Raw genomic sequence first — 17027 nt, 5'->3', positions numbered from 1 at the left:
ACCAAATGCTAACAAGGGTGTGGAACAACAGCAGCTCTCATCCATTATTGGTGGGAATGCAAAATGGTACAGCCACTTTGGAAGGTAATTTGACAGTGTCTTATAAAAACTAAACTTCCTCTAACTACACAATCCATCAACTGTGCTTCTTGGTATTTACCCAAAGGCACTAAAAATTTATGTCCACACAAAAACCTACACCAGATGTTTACAGAAGCTTTATTTAAAATTGCCAAAACTTGAAACAACCAAGATGTCCCTTCAGTAGGTGAAAGAATAAAAAACAAAAACAAAAAAACAAAAAAAAACACAGTATATCCACACAATTGGAATATTATTCAACACTAAAAAGAAATAAGCTAACAACCCATGAAAAGTCATGGAAGACTTTTTAATGCCTATTACTAAGTGAAAGAAGTCAATATGAAAAGGGTTCCAAATATATAGTATTCTGGAAAAGGCAAAACTCTGGAGACAGTAAAAAGATCAATGGTTGCTAGGGGTTTGAGTTTGGGTGGGGAGGGAGGGATGATTAGGGGAAGCACAGAGGGACTTTTTGGGCAGTGAAAATATTCACTGTGTGACATCATAAGGATAGATATATGTCATTGTACATTTGGCCAAAGTGACAGAATGTCCAAGATTGACAGTGAACCCTAAGGTAAACTATGGACTTGGGCTGATAATGTAGGTTCACTGATTTAACAAATGTGCCACTCGGGTGGGGGATGGTGATAATGGGGGGAGCTATGCATGTATGGGGACAGGGTGTACACACGAAAAATCTCCGTACCTTCCATTCCATTTTGCTGTGACCTAAAACTGCTCTAAAAGATAAAATCTATTTTTTTAAAAAGTGAACTCATTATCTACCACTTAGGACCTCTGACCAATAAAGATGGATTTTGTTGGTAATGGAAGTGACAAGAAAGCCACACACCTCCTTGAAAATGTTTCCTCAATTGTATTTCTCAGAACCCTTGTGCAGAGAAAGGGTTCCTTGCGGGACACTGTTAGCTAACTACTCTACATAAATCCCCAGAGGCAAAGCTTACTGGTGTCCATGATTTAGGCACTAACAACAGATTTTTCCCATTGTCCCAGTTTTCCCTTTGTAAGGCACTCTAGTTCTTACTAGCCTGTCTTCTAGAGATCACCATTCTGTACTCACTTGAGTTTCCCCACGCCAGGCTTTGAACACCCCTGCCTCTCTGCCTGGAACACAGCCAGCCATTCCTGCCGACATACAGACTTTTTCACAACAAATTTGAGAATTCAAGCTGAAACATCAATCTTTCCTTCTATTTCTACTTTACACTAACATTCATTAATGTTAGATACAGATACGATAGCTTCAGCAGGCTTGTGTGTTTCTCTGTGAATCAGAAATGATCAAAAAGAAGAAAGAAGATTCCCACCACCATTGCCCCTGCCCCCGTCAATTTTCTTGAGGTAAAAACACTCATTTCTGAGTATGAGATTGGGTTTGTTCTAGCCGCCATCTGACACCACCACAGGGTGCAGCTGACACTGCTATAAAGTGTGACTCGATAAAACCTCCAGTCATCATTAACCTCAGGTGGCGGAAAACATGCAGCCAAAATGCCAAAAGCCTAAGAAAATGGGAGAGTGACAGGAGCATAGAAAAGCAGGGCTTAGAAGGCTGCTAACAAACCCAGTTTAAAACCTACTCCCCTTTGATCTCTGCTTGATGAGAGTAAAGCCCTGAGAGAGAAGTAGGACCTTAATTAAAGTATCAGTTCTCCCTAGATAAGGGGAAAATGTGTTCCTCGCTTTATAAATGTAAGGTATCGTTCCACTTAAATTGCTATGCGTCCATTCATATTTTCAACTAATCACATGGAGCTGATGACTACAGACTACTAAAATCCTATTCATTGTAACAGGTACAGCCCTATGCCCCCTCACAGGGTAATGGAAGGACATGATTAGATCCTGCTCTCTGGGCTTCCAAGGGGAAACAAAGACAAGGCGCTCACAGAATGTCAGGGCAGAGAAATGCAGTAGGAGGCTGGGAAGAGGGAGGTGGATACACAGGGCTACAGGTGTTTGGAGCAAGAAGTTATTTCTCACACAGGGAAAAGGAGAGACATAAAGGAAGGCTGGATGAAGCAGAGATGCGAGCCACACCTGAGGCCAACTCTGACCGAGAAAGTGCTGACACAGCATAGGGAAGAGAATAAGCAAAGGAATAAGTGGAACAACAGAGACGGTTTAGGGCACAGCAATGACTTGGTCAATCAAAGACTAATGGGAAAAGAATTATCTTTTCAATAAATGCTGCTGGGACAACTGGATATCCACATGTAAAAGAATGAAGTTGGCCCCTACCTCACACCATACACAAAAAATGAACTCATAAAAGGGATTATAGACCTAATGTAAGAGTTAAAACTATAACAGTCTTAGGGGAAAATAATAGTATAAGTCCTTGTGACCTTGGATTAGGCAATAGTTGCTTAGATACGACATCAAAAGGACAGCCAATAAATTAATAAATTAGACTACATCAAAATAAAAAACTTTTGTACTTGAAACAATAGTATCAAGAATATGAAAAAAGACAACTGAAAGAATGGAAGAAAATATTTGCATATTGCATAATTTGTATCTAGAATATGCAAAGAATTCTTACATCTTAATAATAAAAGCACAATGAGATACTAGTTCACATGCACTAGGATGAGTATAATAAAGAAGATTGACAGTAAGTGTTAGCCAGGGTGTAGAGAAATTGGAAACCACGTATATTTCTGGTGTGAATACAAATGCAGTCTCTCTGGAAAACAATTTGGCAGTACTTGAAAAGGTTAAACATAGAGTTACTGAATGATCCAGCAATTCGACGGCTAGGTACTACCCAAGGAAAAATGAATAGCTACATCACACAAAAATGAGACATACACAAATGTTCATAGCAGCATTGCTCATAATAGCCAAAAATGGAAACAACCCATATGTCCATAAACTAAAGAATGAATTTTAAAAGTGTGGCATGTACATACAATATTTGGTAATAAAATAGAACGACATAGGGATGCATGCTATAACATGGATAAACCTAGAAAAAACTGTTACATGTAAGAAGCCAGTCACAAAAGAGTACATATTGTATAATTCTATTTGTATGAAATGTCCACAATAAGCAAACCATAGAGACAGAAAGCAGATTCGTGGTTACTTAGGGGGTGTATCGGGGGCGTAGGGGTTGGGGTGTGGGATGGTCGAAAGGAATGTGGAGTGAGTGCTAATGGGAATGTTGGTTTTTAAAGGCAGATAAAAATGTTCTAAAATTAGATTGTGATGATGGTCGCACACAACCCTGTGGAAATGCTAAAAAACATCGAACTGTAAACTTTAAATGGATAAATTAATTATATGGTATGTAAAATATCTCAATATTTTTAAAGAATGCAATGGAGTAAATCACAGTGAAAAAAATATTTAAATTTGAATTGAGAAAACAAAAACTGTGAGTCATAAAACACTATAAAACTAATTAACTGAGAAAAAAATTTTAATAACTTACATGACTGATAGCCTTAAAATAAACAAGAAGAAAGCTGTGATAATTCAGTAAGAAAGATATATTGCCCTGGTAAAACAGAGCACAAACATCACAAAAAAATTCTCCAAAGAAAGAAGTATAAATGACCAGTAAGTATATAAAAATTCATTTTCAACATTAATAAGTTTTCACCCACTAATCCCATTTTTATAGTCTATTAAATGAAAATATCAGAGATGCCTTTAAATGTTAATATAGAAGAATGTTCTCCTACTGTTCTTTAGTGGAAAACCAGGAACCTCTTACATGTCCAGTGCTTGAGGGAATGGGAAATATATCACTGTGTTTGTATACTACAGAAACAAAGCACGAAAGACACCAACTGTCCACCAATTGTCAAATGTAGTTGTCATTCTGGGGCTATGGAGGGAACCAAAATTTACTGTATATTTTGTACAAATTGTATTTTCCTCCTCAAATAGAATTTCTAAAATTTACAAAATAGAGATAAATGTCTAGTTTAGCTGTAAAGGAATTATAAGATAATCACATTCTTTCATCAGTGGTTTTCAAATTTTGCTACATGTGAGAATCACCCGGGAAGCCCCTAAAAAAACCCCAATGCAATACGTCATGTGCATTAAATCAGAATCTCAGAAGGTACGACCCATGTATCAGTATTCTTTAAAACTGTGGGGTGGTTCCAAGGAACAGCCCAATTGTGTATGGGTGAAGCAGGCTTCATGGGCAGGGGAATGGATGGCTCTCAAAGGTCCTTAGGTTCACAGTGGAGCAAACGTAGGAACTCCGAACAGGAGAAAGTGTATGTGTTCTGGTCAGAGCCACGCACGGCAGTATGCACAGGCAGGTCACCTACTCCTTGGAGGAAGCTACCATATAACAAGTCTCTAGCAGGAAACAAAGAATGTCACCCTATGCAGAGGTGAACTGTCCTTGCTGAAGGTCAGATCCCAGACTGTCGCCCTGACCACTCAGAGGTGAAAGCAGGACCTAGAACTAGCTGGTTCTACAAGCGGACGTGTGCTGGGACTGTGCATTTCCTGTGTGATTCTCCACCTCCCCAAGAAGAAGCCTCACAGAGGCCTGTGTGAGCCCCAGACCTCCCCATGTACATGCAACCAGAACCCAAAGCCATGTCATTTACAGCTCTTGTGTCACACATGGACAGATAGCACAGTGCAGACTGGCATAGGAGAATGTGCTGGGGACAGGGAGCGGGACCTGGGCTGAGGCCAAGTTCCCCAGATAACCTGTACATTGGGGTACGTGCCTTAGCGATGAGCCATGTTTGCTTCCATATTGGCAAAGAGGCCTTACTAGATGTGCGCTGGAGGCCTGGCCGACCTTAACATGTCTCTGATCCTCCATGGTCCACACCGTGAAACAGAGACTGTGGGGTTGCAGAAACTGGAAGCCAGATGAGTGTTGTGCTGACCATGAACTTGATCTGACTCAGCTGGGATAAGTCCCCTGACACAGCATCGTGGAAAGAAAGAAAACGGCAAGTGTAGACAGAAAGGGAAGGTCAAGAGAGAAAGGTTACAGAATGACTTCTCTCAGGGTCCTCTTCCAAATTCTCAAAAGTCTACAACTGGGCCTGACAAAGCACCTACCACCAATGCCATCGGTTTGAGACCATTCCCAAAAGACGTTAACTTCAAAAAGAAGCCTCACAAAGAACGCTGGAGGGAATGTGAAATCGATACAGCTTTTCTGGAAAATGACAGGACAGTACGTATCACGAATCTTTAAAAATGCAGTCCATTTAGTTCAATAATTCCACTTCTGGGAACCTGCCACTTTTGAGATATCAGCTGTGCATTAAAAATTACTGGACAAAAATATTCCCATCGGGAGTTCTGGAGACTGGTTGCAAAACAATGTGAATGTACTTAACACTATGGAACTATACATTTAAGAAGTGTTAAGATGGTCCACTTTAGGTGCATTGTACCACAATTAAAAATTCATGGGCATTAAACAGCAAAACAAAACATTTTGGCTCATGCTACATTTTTTTAAAAATCCTAAAAAATAACATAAATATCCCCAAACTGGAAATTAGTTATTAGGTTGGTGCAAATGTAATTGCGGTTTTCGTAATTGTTTTTAACCTTTTAAACTGTGAGTACTTTTGCATCAAACGAATAAAAATCAATTATGGAATGTTAAAACAATGGACATTAAATATCAAGTTCTTCAAGCAAAGTGGAAATTGCTCATGATATAATATTAAGTGAAAAAGCTCAGAGCATGTGTGATTTTAGGTTTAGATATAGATTTAAAAAAAACAAAACTAGAAAATCAAAATGCTAAGAGTAGTTCTGTCTCTATGCTGGGATTTCTAAATTTTCTACAAGAGACACTCTTGGGGGAGGGGAGGGGGTTGGAAAAGCCCTGGCAGACATTAACTCATGGTCCAAGAATCAAAGTCTTCCACTTTACAGCCTGTCAGCTTTGAGGTTTTGACCTTAAAGAAACAGACAGCCAGAGGGGTTTTCAAACCTGCTACATCAGCTCTGTCAATGGTGACAACTGGAACTGGAAGCAGAAAAGGTGCAAAGAGCCAGCATGACCCAGTGTTTCCACACAAGCAATGATGAGAAAAGCAGCATCACCCATTTGTTACCATCTGCTGTCCTACGCCCTTCACAATATTTTTAAAGGTGGCTTCTCATTCATGCCCTACCTTGTGATTGTTTCATAATGAGCCCAAAGTGATCAGGGAAATGTAATCCAAATATAAAGTAACTAATGATATTACTAACAAATAAACCACAGGAAATGGGCTTTGTTCTTCTCTGGAAGACGAAAGGATACATTACAAATGTTAATGAATTCTTAATCCAAAAAGGCTTGCAATAGCCACAGAAATACTTTAATGGATACTGGTTCTTGTTTTCATTACTGGAAAATGTATTTCACTGCATATTCTGACTAGCAGTGAAAATAATACAAACAAATTACGTAAGGTAGTAGGACAGCAAATAGAAAATCATAACTAGCAATATAAGTGGAATGTAAGAAAATCACGTAAAATGTGGGGCCACATTTGAAAGGTTAATGAAAGCTTAATGAAATTGTCTCTGGCGCAGGGTTCCTATAGCCCAGGAGCTAATCATCAATTGTTATCGGTATACAAACTTTCATCACTACAGGCTCTGTGAGTGCCTATCACAGGGGTTTATAGTATTTGACCTTTGCTAGAATAATAGTTTCGGTCCTTGACAGTTTCTTGATTAGCATCAATTAGTGAAGAGTTTCTATCCAAACAAGTAAAACAGGTTTGGATTTTTTAAAAGCACCTTATTAAGCAAAAGAGAAAGGGGTCTTGTCTTAAAAATGAGAACAGAAGTCATCAAGGTAATTTCAGAGCCGAGTCTGAAAGATAAGATCCCGCTGGGGTCGGGGAGCAGAGGGGGATGGCTCCATACCTGGGTGCTGCTCACACAGCGCACCATATTTACTGTATCGTGAGCCACAACAGTGCTAGCTTTTTAAGTAGATGACTGTTTTTAAATCCAGTGGACGTTCACAACCATATGTCAGCTATTTTTACAGGCAGGTAGAACATCAGGGCTCTGGATAGTTTTCCAACAATATGGCTTACACAGAAATCTGTGTGTGTAAAAATACTGTTTATTGTCAGATGTAGTCTGAGTCAATGCCATTTGGAAGCAAGCACCTTTGCCCTTAACCTTTTTTTTTTTAATTAAAATTATGACGGGAATGAAGCCAAAGTACCACAATGAGACACTAATTTGCCGCACAGATTTGAGCACTCCACAAGCACTGCTCTTCTAGAGATGAATCTGCTTAATGTATGTAAATGCTATTTGGACCAAAAGCATCTCATATGCAGAATATTTTCTTTAATCCATTAAAAGGTTTAATGTTACAGAACTACTCCCTTCTATTCATAAGGCCTTGAAAAGAATTCAGCAGAAGTAAATTTTGTTCCAATGGAGAAAAACAAACGCTAGGATATTTTCTCAAAACTAAAGATATCAAATTTGGTCAGGGTGCAGGAGACAAGGCCTTCTCACGGATTCCCCCGCTGGTGTGCCTATAGGCTCTGAGACCCTCCTGGGTAGCCATGCCACTCATTGTTACCGAACACCCCACTAAAACACCACTAAATAAACAAATAAATAAATTGCAATTAGATGACGTGATGGATGTATTAACTAACCTACTGTCATCATTTTCTAATATATACATATATAATTTTCTAATATATACATATATAAAATCACAACGTTTTACACTTGAAACTTACACAATGTTATATGTCAACTATATATCAATAAAGCTGGGGAAAAATAAGAAATACATATATTTAATAAGATTTAAGTCCTACTAAACAAACACTGAATTTATTAATAATGAAATTATATCTGAAATGTAGTATCTCTCATCTCTCAAGTAGTCACTTGTCCTAAGCCCCAAGCAACATGTCATGTGTGTAGGAGCACAGGTATGGGAAGGAAAACCGTCCTAATGGCCAGATCTATGCACTTGGCATTACCCTCAATTAAGGTCCCTTAAAGAGGCAGATGGGTTCGGAACTCTCTGTATTATGTTTTATATAGATGAGACGTACTTAGAAAAGACATCATGCTCGTCCTCAACCATCAGACACCGGAAGCACATAAACACACTAATGCAAGAAAAAAGGACAAATGACGTTGCTGATAGAAGAAAAAGTAAAATGCTGTGCACAATTTATAGAAAAGGAATGCTTCCAATGGCGTAACCAGCAAGAAAGGCAATGTGAAAACTGTGATTTAAAAGAAGTCTGACAGAGATACAGCAGTAGGGGGAGGGCGGAGAAGAAAGGACATTCCAGGAATTTCCCTAAATACTGATAAACAGGTCAGATTCCTTGGCACAGGAAATCACTTCATACCAAAAAGGTTTCCAAGTTCCAGCTAATAACTGGATTGTAAACAATGTTGTCCAAAATAAGAAAGTTCTAGAACAATAAAATATTTTGGATACTCACCAATTCCTAGCTCTGTTTCTAACATTCAAAGCCTTAAGATTTGCTCTTTTAATTAATACCCTCCCACAAACTGCAAAAAATATCCACTAAATGATTCAGAAATAATGCATGTATGATATCTCAAGAAATACAAATATTTCAGAAACCAGAAAAACAGACTATCAATTTTACAGCCCCGGGGTACATTTTAGACCAATTCGAAACATGTTTACATGTAAATGAGAAGAATCTTTGCACCGGCCATATGATCAATACGGCCCAAAATTGTCCTGCCCACAGTAAACAAATACTCAGCAAACCGCAAAGAAGATCAAAGAACTTTTAGGACTCCAGGTATCGGCATTTTGGAAAGGCTTTCCTCACATCTGAATCATAACTTTTCCAAATTAAGTAATGCAGGTTTTTTTTTATTGATAATACTAAGTACAAAAAGTACAAAAACACTAAGCGTGAGAGAACTGAAAATACTTTAAACAAGTAATCCATGAGTCCTTTGCCCCCACTAATTTACAAGTCAGAATTTTCACAAACAATTAAAATGTATAGCTGTTCAAATGCTGAATGATGTAGTCAAGGAAAACACATCAGAATATAATACTTGGTAATAACTGCTATCAGATTACACTTGCCCAAATCCAAACCCTTTACATACACCACCATGAATTTAGATAAAAGCGTTTCTTAATTCATGAGTAAGAAAACAAAACCAATGGTTAACACTAATATTGATGACAGGACTTTGAATCTTTGTAAAGGTCTAGTCGCAGCAAGCAATAGAGTTTATACATAGGTTGAACTAAAGAAATGGGTCTGTTCAAAATTTTTACAAAGATTCCCTTCATCCAGAAGTTACCATGACAACAACCAAAAAACCAACTTCTCCCAGATTTCTTCTAAGCACTAGTTTTGCTTAACTTCAATATGCGTATGATGTAGATGACCAAGACAGCTGGTTTGGGTGCTATTTTGTTACTTGTTTACCTGGGGATTTCTTGTTTGACCTTGACTGCACCAAGTGAGACTGTCGAGGCAGCAGAGGTGATGAAGGCAGAGACATGGACACACCTTTGGCCAAGCTCACCCTGTAGGTGTCCTCTGCCGCAGGAAGACTGCCCACGGAGAAGTCACCACCATGGCCAGGTGGCAGGACCGGAGAGGAAGTCTCTGGACCAAAGTCACTTCCTGGAGTGGAGAAAAAAAACACACACACAAATCCTAGATTAGACCATCCATTACAGGTAGATGCAAATTTAATTCCTAAGAACTATATTCTTAGAATACAATTCCCATATAGTGTATGTGTGTGTTAAATACATATATACTCTTTAATATATGTTTAATGATTTTTTTTTTCTCATACCACTCATAATTTTTTACCCTGTGAGGGAAAATCAAGTTTCACCACTCCAGCATCAATGAATTCTTCCTCATACTCCTTTGTAAGCACCATACCAACTCGACTGGTTTCATTCATAACAATGGGTACATAAAGCTACAAATCTAAGATTAAATCAAGTGTGAATGGTCTGCAAGAAGCTTTGATTTGTACCTAAAGTCAGGGAGGAGGGTTATTGTTCTTACATAGGTATCAGCAGAACAGATTCAAACACCAAGATCCTTTCCACATCTCTCTGGCTTCCCACCACTTTTTTCCAATTAGAATGTCCAAGGGAGTTTTGGCCTACTTCAGTATTCCACCCCCATCCTTCTCCCATCCCTTCTCTCATCTGATTCCCTCCACACTCCCCATGGAACAAGGTTCATTCTCCTATAACTCAACAAGCCAAACCCTTAGTCATGAAACTGTAACCATGGCTCACTTATTAAGCAGGTTCTCCTTTAGGCACTCAGCCCCTAAATGAACTCAAGGACAAATAAGCTTACTACTATGAAATTAAACATTCTAGAGTAAGCAGATTCAAAGAAAAAATACAGAGGATACAATCAGAGTGAAAAGAGTACACAAGGAACTCAAGGAAGGGAGCATGTAGGTTACCACCAACCTCTCTGGAAAAACAAAAACAAACAAGCAAATATATGTGTGTACAGTGTGTGTGTGTGTGTGTGTGTGTGTGTATACATATATATGTGTGTGTATATACATATATATACATATATGTACATATATATATACACAATCCTCAAGTACTCAGAGCACAAGCTCTCTTCCTATTGTTCCTCTCTGACTGATCACTAAGACACAACTTAGGAAGTGCAAGCAGAGGAGGTAAATCATTATCGTGATGATTCAAAACATCTTCAAGCTTTAACTAATATACAGCACAATTGGAAAGCTTTAGAAAGGTTCCCACAAACAAACTAGTCTGACAAATGCTATCCAATGAGTCCTTACCAGGCCTTCCTGACTCCAAAAAATCAAGGCCTGGATTTGAGTTGAAAACTGTTGAGCCAGGCAGGAACTCAATTTCTGCAGATGTTTGTGCACACGCTCAAAGGAGACGCAACCCAAACCATCCAGATCCAATTGCATCATTGCGCTTGTTTTTCATGTTAGGAGGGAGTCACTCCTCCGCAGACCTGGAAGGGGTGGTGTTTAAAATAGGTAAACAAGCTCATGCCTGATTTTCAAAGACAACTCAAAACCAGCAGAGCCGTGAACAGAATAGCCTTGGGTCCCGCAATGGCAACATCAGAAAGGTAATTTTGGTCTCACCTGGGCTGTCTGCCATGTTTCTCCAAAAATAAGACAATCAGTTCTAATGCATCTTTTGGAGCAAAAATTAATATAAGACCCGGTATTATATTTATATTATATTATATTATATTATATTATATTATTATTATATTATATTATATTATATTATATTATATTATATTATATTATATTATATTATATTATATTATATTATACCTGGTCTTACAGTAAAATAAGACTGGGTCTTATGTTAAATTTTGCTCCAAAAGTCGCATTAGAGCTGACTGGCTGGCTAGATCTTATTTTCAGGGAAACACGGTATGCTTGAAGGGGTTTTAATAAACTTGGGAACCAAAGTTTTATCCCTAACTGCCCAAATGAGTGGCATTTGAAGAAAAAAAAAAAAAAGAATTACCAGGTAACTCTCACTAGAATTTTCAATAACAAAGAGTATTCACACCCAAGACAAATACTGTTCTGTCCCTGAGGGAAGGAAGCAGGCAGGAGTTAGTGGCGAACCTCACCTCCTAAGTCCCTGTGAATGGCCACGTCCCCACTCTGACCCTCCTACAACCCTCGCCCACCCTGCTTCCTGAGGTTACAGTGTAAGATACCACTACCTCCAATTCCCGGGACCTGGGAGCTAGTCTTCCTCTATCATGGTCAAGCCTGAAATCTTTCATAAACCACCTCCCTGAGGTCTTGAGCCAGGGCATGCAGTTTCCCAGTTGCCTCCCCTTCAACTGTCTGGCAATGAAATGGATCTCCAGGCAGAGCTGGGGGTGCATCATAAGGCCGCTCCCACTGGGGCGGAATGCCCAGCACACTGAGGAGACTTGTGGAAACAGAAGGGACAGTTGTTTTCTCTGGTCCAATACATGGCTCTCACGACCAGTCCCTACCCCCACATCGGTCTCATCCTAGGAATGCAAATATGTGCTGTGCTTACAAGAACAGTGCCTGGTCACTGATTCCTGGGTGTTTGGCAAAAAACACTGGGAGACAGACAAGAACTTGGAAAACACTGAGGCCACAGCCCACAAATTCAGCGGGTTACACACATAGGATATGCAGGGGGCACCTCGAAGAGGTGACACTGGTTTTTCCATGTGGTTTGAAAAGAGCCTCATTGCCCTGTGGCTGCCCTTATGCTGCCTAAGTCACTGACACGGTAGTCATGTGGCCTGATAGGAGCAGGCGCTGTGACAAGGCACTGTCTTCCCTGCTTTCACACAAGTATTTCTGACCTACACAAACAAAAACAAAAACAACCCAGACTTCAAGATCCTTAATTTGGATGGGGACACAAAATTAGGGAGAAACACAGCTATTGTGACACCAGAAATAAAAAGTAAAGCTCATTACTGAGAAAAGGTTATTATCTTAAATACTTATTCTCCAATATGACATAAGAGACATTGGGGAGTCAAGGGTAAAAGTGAATTAGAGTTTCCTGATTACGAATTCTGCCCATATACTTTGTTTATATCAAGCAGAGCAAATATTTTCATTAACTGCAAGCCTGGTGGGGTGAGTTTCCAAAGCATGCCGTAACCATGAGGACCTGCAGTCTTTGGAGCAGCTGTGCTCTGGCACTTTGATTTTATGTGGTCGGCAATAAAACGGGACTTAGAGATGGGGTTTGGGGAGGAAGGGTTTCTATTTCAAGTTTACTCTGACATCTCGCTGTAACATCAGTCCCAAGCTTGTTGTTCTGTTGGCTTGTTTTTCAGACACAATGAAAGATCCCTCACTTCCAGTTTCCTTTTATTAGAAAGGCACAGAGCAGGGAGAGAATTTTATGTATGAACAGGCGGCACAAAGCAAATGGAGTGACCCAGCAGCTCAGAAGCTGAAGACAGCCCTGTGGAGCCTGGTGCTTTAACTGCATGAGGGCAAAGGGATTCAGGTCAAAGTCAGTCCAAGAGCGTCACAAGAATGTAGACTATGCCCGGGGCAGAGAGTGACAATCTCTCAGAGGCATCCATGACAATTATACACAATATTGGTCTGGGCAACATAACACCAGAGATTCTCCAGTGGATTTCACATTCCTCAGCAGACGCTTAAAGAGGTTTAAGAGGAATTAAAAACATTTCACTGCAATGATCAGCACAGCTGGCACATTTCTTTTAGCCTTGAATGGATGCTTTTCCTTTAACTGTGATCTATTTGATTCCCACCTCAATTAAGTGCAGGAAACACACTTCAATCACCTTTCCTGTGGCTGCAGCCGAAATGCCCAGGCCAGGTAGGATGATGCATTCTCTCCAAAGTAGGAAAACCATAATGATATCAACCAGGGATGACTTACCAGGCCTCATCACCCTCCTCCAGAGGCAGGTGTTTCCCACAGAACATTTACACACCACAGACACTCACATCCAGCCCAACAAGCGTGTAACCTCAGAGAGCATCTAGTCCAATCACACTGTTTCACACACAGGAAGCTGGGATATAGGCCTGAGCTGGCCAGTAGGTGGGACGTTGAAGGTTAGAATCTCTCGCCAAAGTCCCACCAACAGGTCAGCTCAGCCTCTAACATACTCACTACTCCACAAGATTAAGAGCTTTACTCTGAAAAAAAAAATGGACGTTCCCCCAAACAGACATGGTTTTCAATGAGTTAAACCTATAAGGAGTCAGCCATTTTTGCTATAAATGTTAGGCTTTACAGGTCACACATGGCCTCTGTCACACACACACACACACACACACACACACACACACGCACCTTTTCTTATTTTAAAATCACCAATTCTCTGAGTTCCAGGAATAAAAGCCTAGAAAGGACACAGGGGCATAAGCTTCTTCCTGTTTGTCATAAATATAAGTAAATACACACATACATACACACAAAAGAACTGTACATCCAAGTCACAGTTTGCAAAGATAATGGAATTATCAAAGGGGGTCAAGCCATTCAATAAGGCATTTTAAATTGGCAGAAATGGCTTTTGATAATAGGTCTTTATTTTAAATTTTTTTCACTGTTACAGATGTGAAAAGGGATTTAAATGCATAATGGGAGAAAATGTGAATCTGGGAGATAATGCATATTTAAAGGAAGCTATGCAGAGGGGCAAAGTCCAACATTATAGATTACAGTACAGGGCGTGCAGGATTAGAGAAGGCTTTAAAAAACAAGGGCAAGGAAGCCACAGAGATGAAAGTAAAAGCACATTTCAGAAAGAGCAGACCTGAGAAAGGCAAGGGTGAGCTCAGACATTTAGGTAAATAGGTCTGCAGATGCAGGAAATAAGATTTCCATTTATTGTGCTATTGAAGTGGCTAGGTGGAGGAGGGGGGGTATGGAAGCTCAGAATAGAAAGAGAAAAGATGTTCTGTTTATCCAGTTCCAGAAAACAGGACTTGTGAGATACACTTAACTAGGGCATTAAAAGGTGGTAGGTATCTTTTATGCGGTCCCTGCCTGGGAGTGCACTAATGTTTCTTAAACATATTTCCCAATGTAAGGGTTTATAACCATACAACTCATATATATTTACAGAAACCTAGAAAATTGGAAAAGATTTCCTCCCACAAGATCCGATATCATTTTTGGAGACTTAAGAAGTCTCTCTCTGTAACTGAAAGCACTTTAAACCGTTTTACATCTTACAGGATCTCCCCAAGTATCCAGCCAGACTGATTGTTCACGCATATTTTCAAAAAGCAAGATTAAAGCACCCAAGAAAGCAATTTTCCAAAACATTATTCACACAGTCATGACGAATTCTCAAACAATACCACTAAGAGGCAACAAAGCAGCTAACCCCCAGAATAACACAAAAATCTGGTCAGTGGGACAAGTTTACTTTTTGGTCCTCAAAACTCTACCAACTGAGCTCTCAACAGAAACCAATAAATACTATCTTCACAGTTTTATTCTTAATACTCAATGGTTATAGAAACAAATGTACTTTGTCCTGAAACAGGTGATGAGTAAACAAACTGGCATTTCCTCTCTAAATTGTCAGTTTTCCCTTGAAAACACATCGTCATGCAACAATTTCTGAGCTTTAAGAGCATATGACTTCAGAAAAACTCCCACTCCCAAGACCCAGGGGGGGTGCACTTAAAAAAAAAAAATGTACTGTTATGTTAGGATAGTCTTCTAGACTCTTCCTATCTATTAGGTCACATCCTCAAAACTACTCCAAGAAGTAGGTGCTAATATTATGCCCTTCCTTCAGTAAGGAAACTGAGGCACAGAAAGCACCAAGTACCTTGCCAGAGGACACTGGCAAGTGGCAGAGTTATGTGTGAACCCAGGCAGAGTCCGTTCTCTCGGGACCACTCCCCTGAGAAAAGACTATCGATACAGGCCTATCAACATTACGTTGTTTTGTATGTTTAATAGGAAAACCCAAAAATAGTATATGTAGGTCTCCACGCAGTACCCGGCCAGTGTGAGAAGAAACCTGTTCCCTCATCTATTTTCACTTTTCGTGCTGGCTGGTTAATTAGCTCCACAGCACTCCTGGAACACTCCATTTGGGAGGCACCCAGGCCCAGCGATCATTAATTTTCTTTCAGTCACACCTTATGCTGTCACCATACAAGCAAAGCGGATCTGAGATAGACGTTTAGTCATCAAGCCCCCTAAATAGTTTCTTCTCGGTTCACTTTGTACTGTAAATTCATTAACTCTTGCAGCCTTGGGGCCTGCGGTCTCTGCCGGAGGAGGGTGCTCAGAATGCCGTTCCTGCCACACAGCACAAAGAATCCTGCCCCTCTGCCTGGCCCCGCTACGTGAAGAAGTGAGACAGCTGTGCGCCAAAGCACCCTGGCAGGCTTCATCTGAAATCTGCATGGAATTTATTATTCTGCATTTCCCTGTCAGGGATCCTCGGTACCCGGGTCCCGCAGGACCCACCACACTCAGACCCAGAGCTGCCAGGCCTACCTGCTATGGCACATGATTCATCGTCAGTCTCTGCACCAAACCAAGCCTGGGCCCTTCCCAAGGACACTGCTGTAACCGGCCTGGGGCACAGCTCAGGCACTCGCTGTTAAAGCTCACCCAGTGATTCTCATGTGCAGCAAGAACTGAGAACCAAGGAGGCAAGGAGGCAGCGAAAAGATCTGAAACATCTGTGTTCTTATTATGTCTGTGTTCCCATTGCAAGACAAAGGACTGAAAAGATGAAAAGAAAAAGAAACTCGAGGGAATACTCAATCATCACATGATTAAAATAAAAGTCTCAGGATGTACATTCTTCAAGTGTATGTATATATATATATATATATATATATATATATATATATACATACACATGTTTATCTGTATATACACATGTGCAGACACACTGTGTGTTTACACAACATACATAAACATACACACTTGCACATGCATGGAGGGTTTCCAGAAGGACACACAGGACCCAGTAGTAGTGGCTGCCTCTGGGAACGGAAACTGACCAACTGGAAGCATGGATGGAAGTATATGCTTTTACACGGTTTACATGTTTTTCCATGTGCATACGTTTCCTATAAATATTTGGAATTTCCATTCCCTAGGATTGAACCATGTGTAGATGTAATTATCTCAAGTCTAAACGGGCCACCTGGGATGGCCTAACTTGGCAAGTGGGTGAAAGGACGTTCTATTCCACAAAGACTCTTTCAAGTGACAGTGTGCGGTGCTGAGTGCCGGGAGGTGAGCTTGTTTCCAGTTGGTTGAGGTGGATACAGGACAGAAGAATAAGAAGGGCACCGGTGCCCTGTTCTGAAGGAGAGTGGATTCTCAGCAGCACTGAGCGTATTTGCTCCCGTCATCCACGGGCTCTGTGCAGGCACATGCTACGTGTCTT

At 40.3% G+C, this 17027-nt stretch overlaps 1 protein-coding gene across 5 annotated transcripts in view; it reads right to left on the bottom strand.

The window, feature by feature from the left end:
* The window catches only part of TANC1 (tetratricopeptide repeat, ankyrin repeat and coiled-coil containing 1), a 218550-nt gene that overhangs the window by 113317 nt on the left and 88206 nt on the right, over positions 1–17027 (bottom strand). For all 5 annotated transcript variants that reach the window (XM_081052234.1, XM_081052237.1, XM_081052233.1 and 2 more), the window contains one exon: positions 9537–9737. In XM_081052234.1, coding sequence (XP_080908360.1) covers positions 9537–9737 — 201 coding nt within the window. The remainder of the gene's footprint in view (positions 1–9536; positions 9738–17027) is intronic.

The sequence above is a fragment of the Rhinolophus hipposideros genome, assembly GCF_964194185.1.
Source record: "Rhinolophus hipposideros genome assembly, chromosome: 6".
Taxonomy (NCBI): domain Eukaryota; kingdom Metazoa; phylum Chordata; class Mammalia; order Chiroptera; family Rhinolophidae; genus Rhinolophus; species Rhinolophus hipposideros.
Note: the sequence above shows the minus strand (reverse complement) of the source record. Positions and strands in the feature narration are given on the sequence as shown.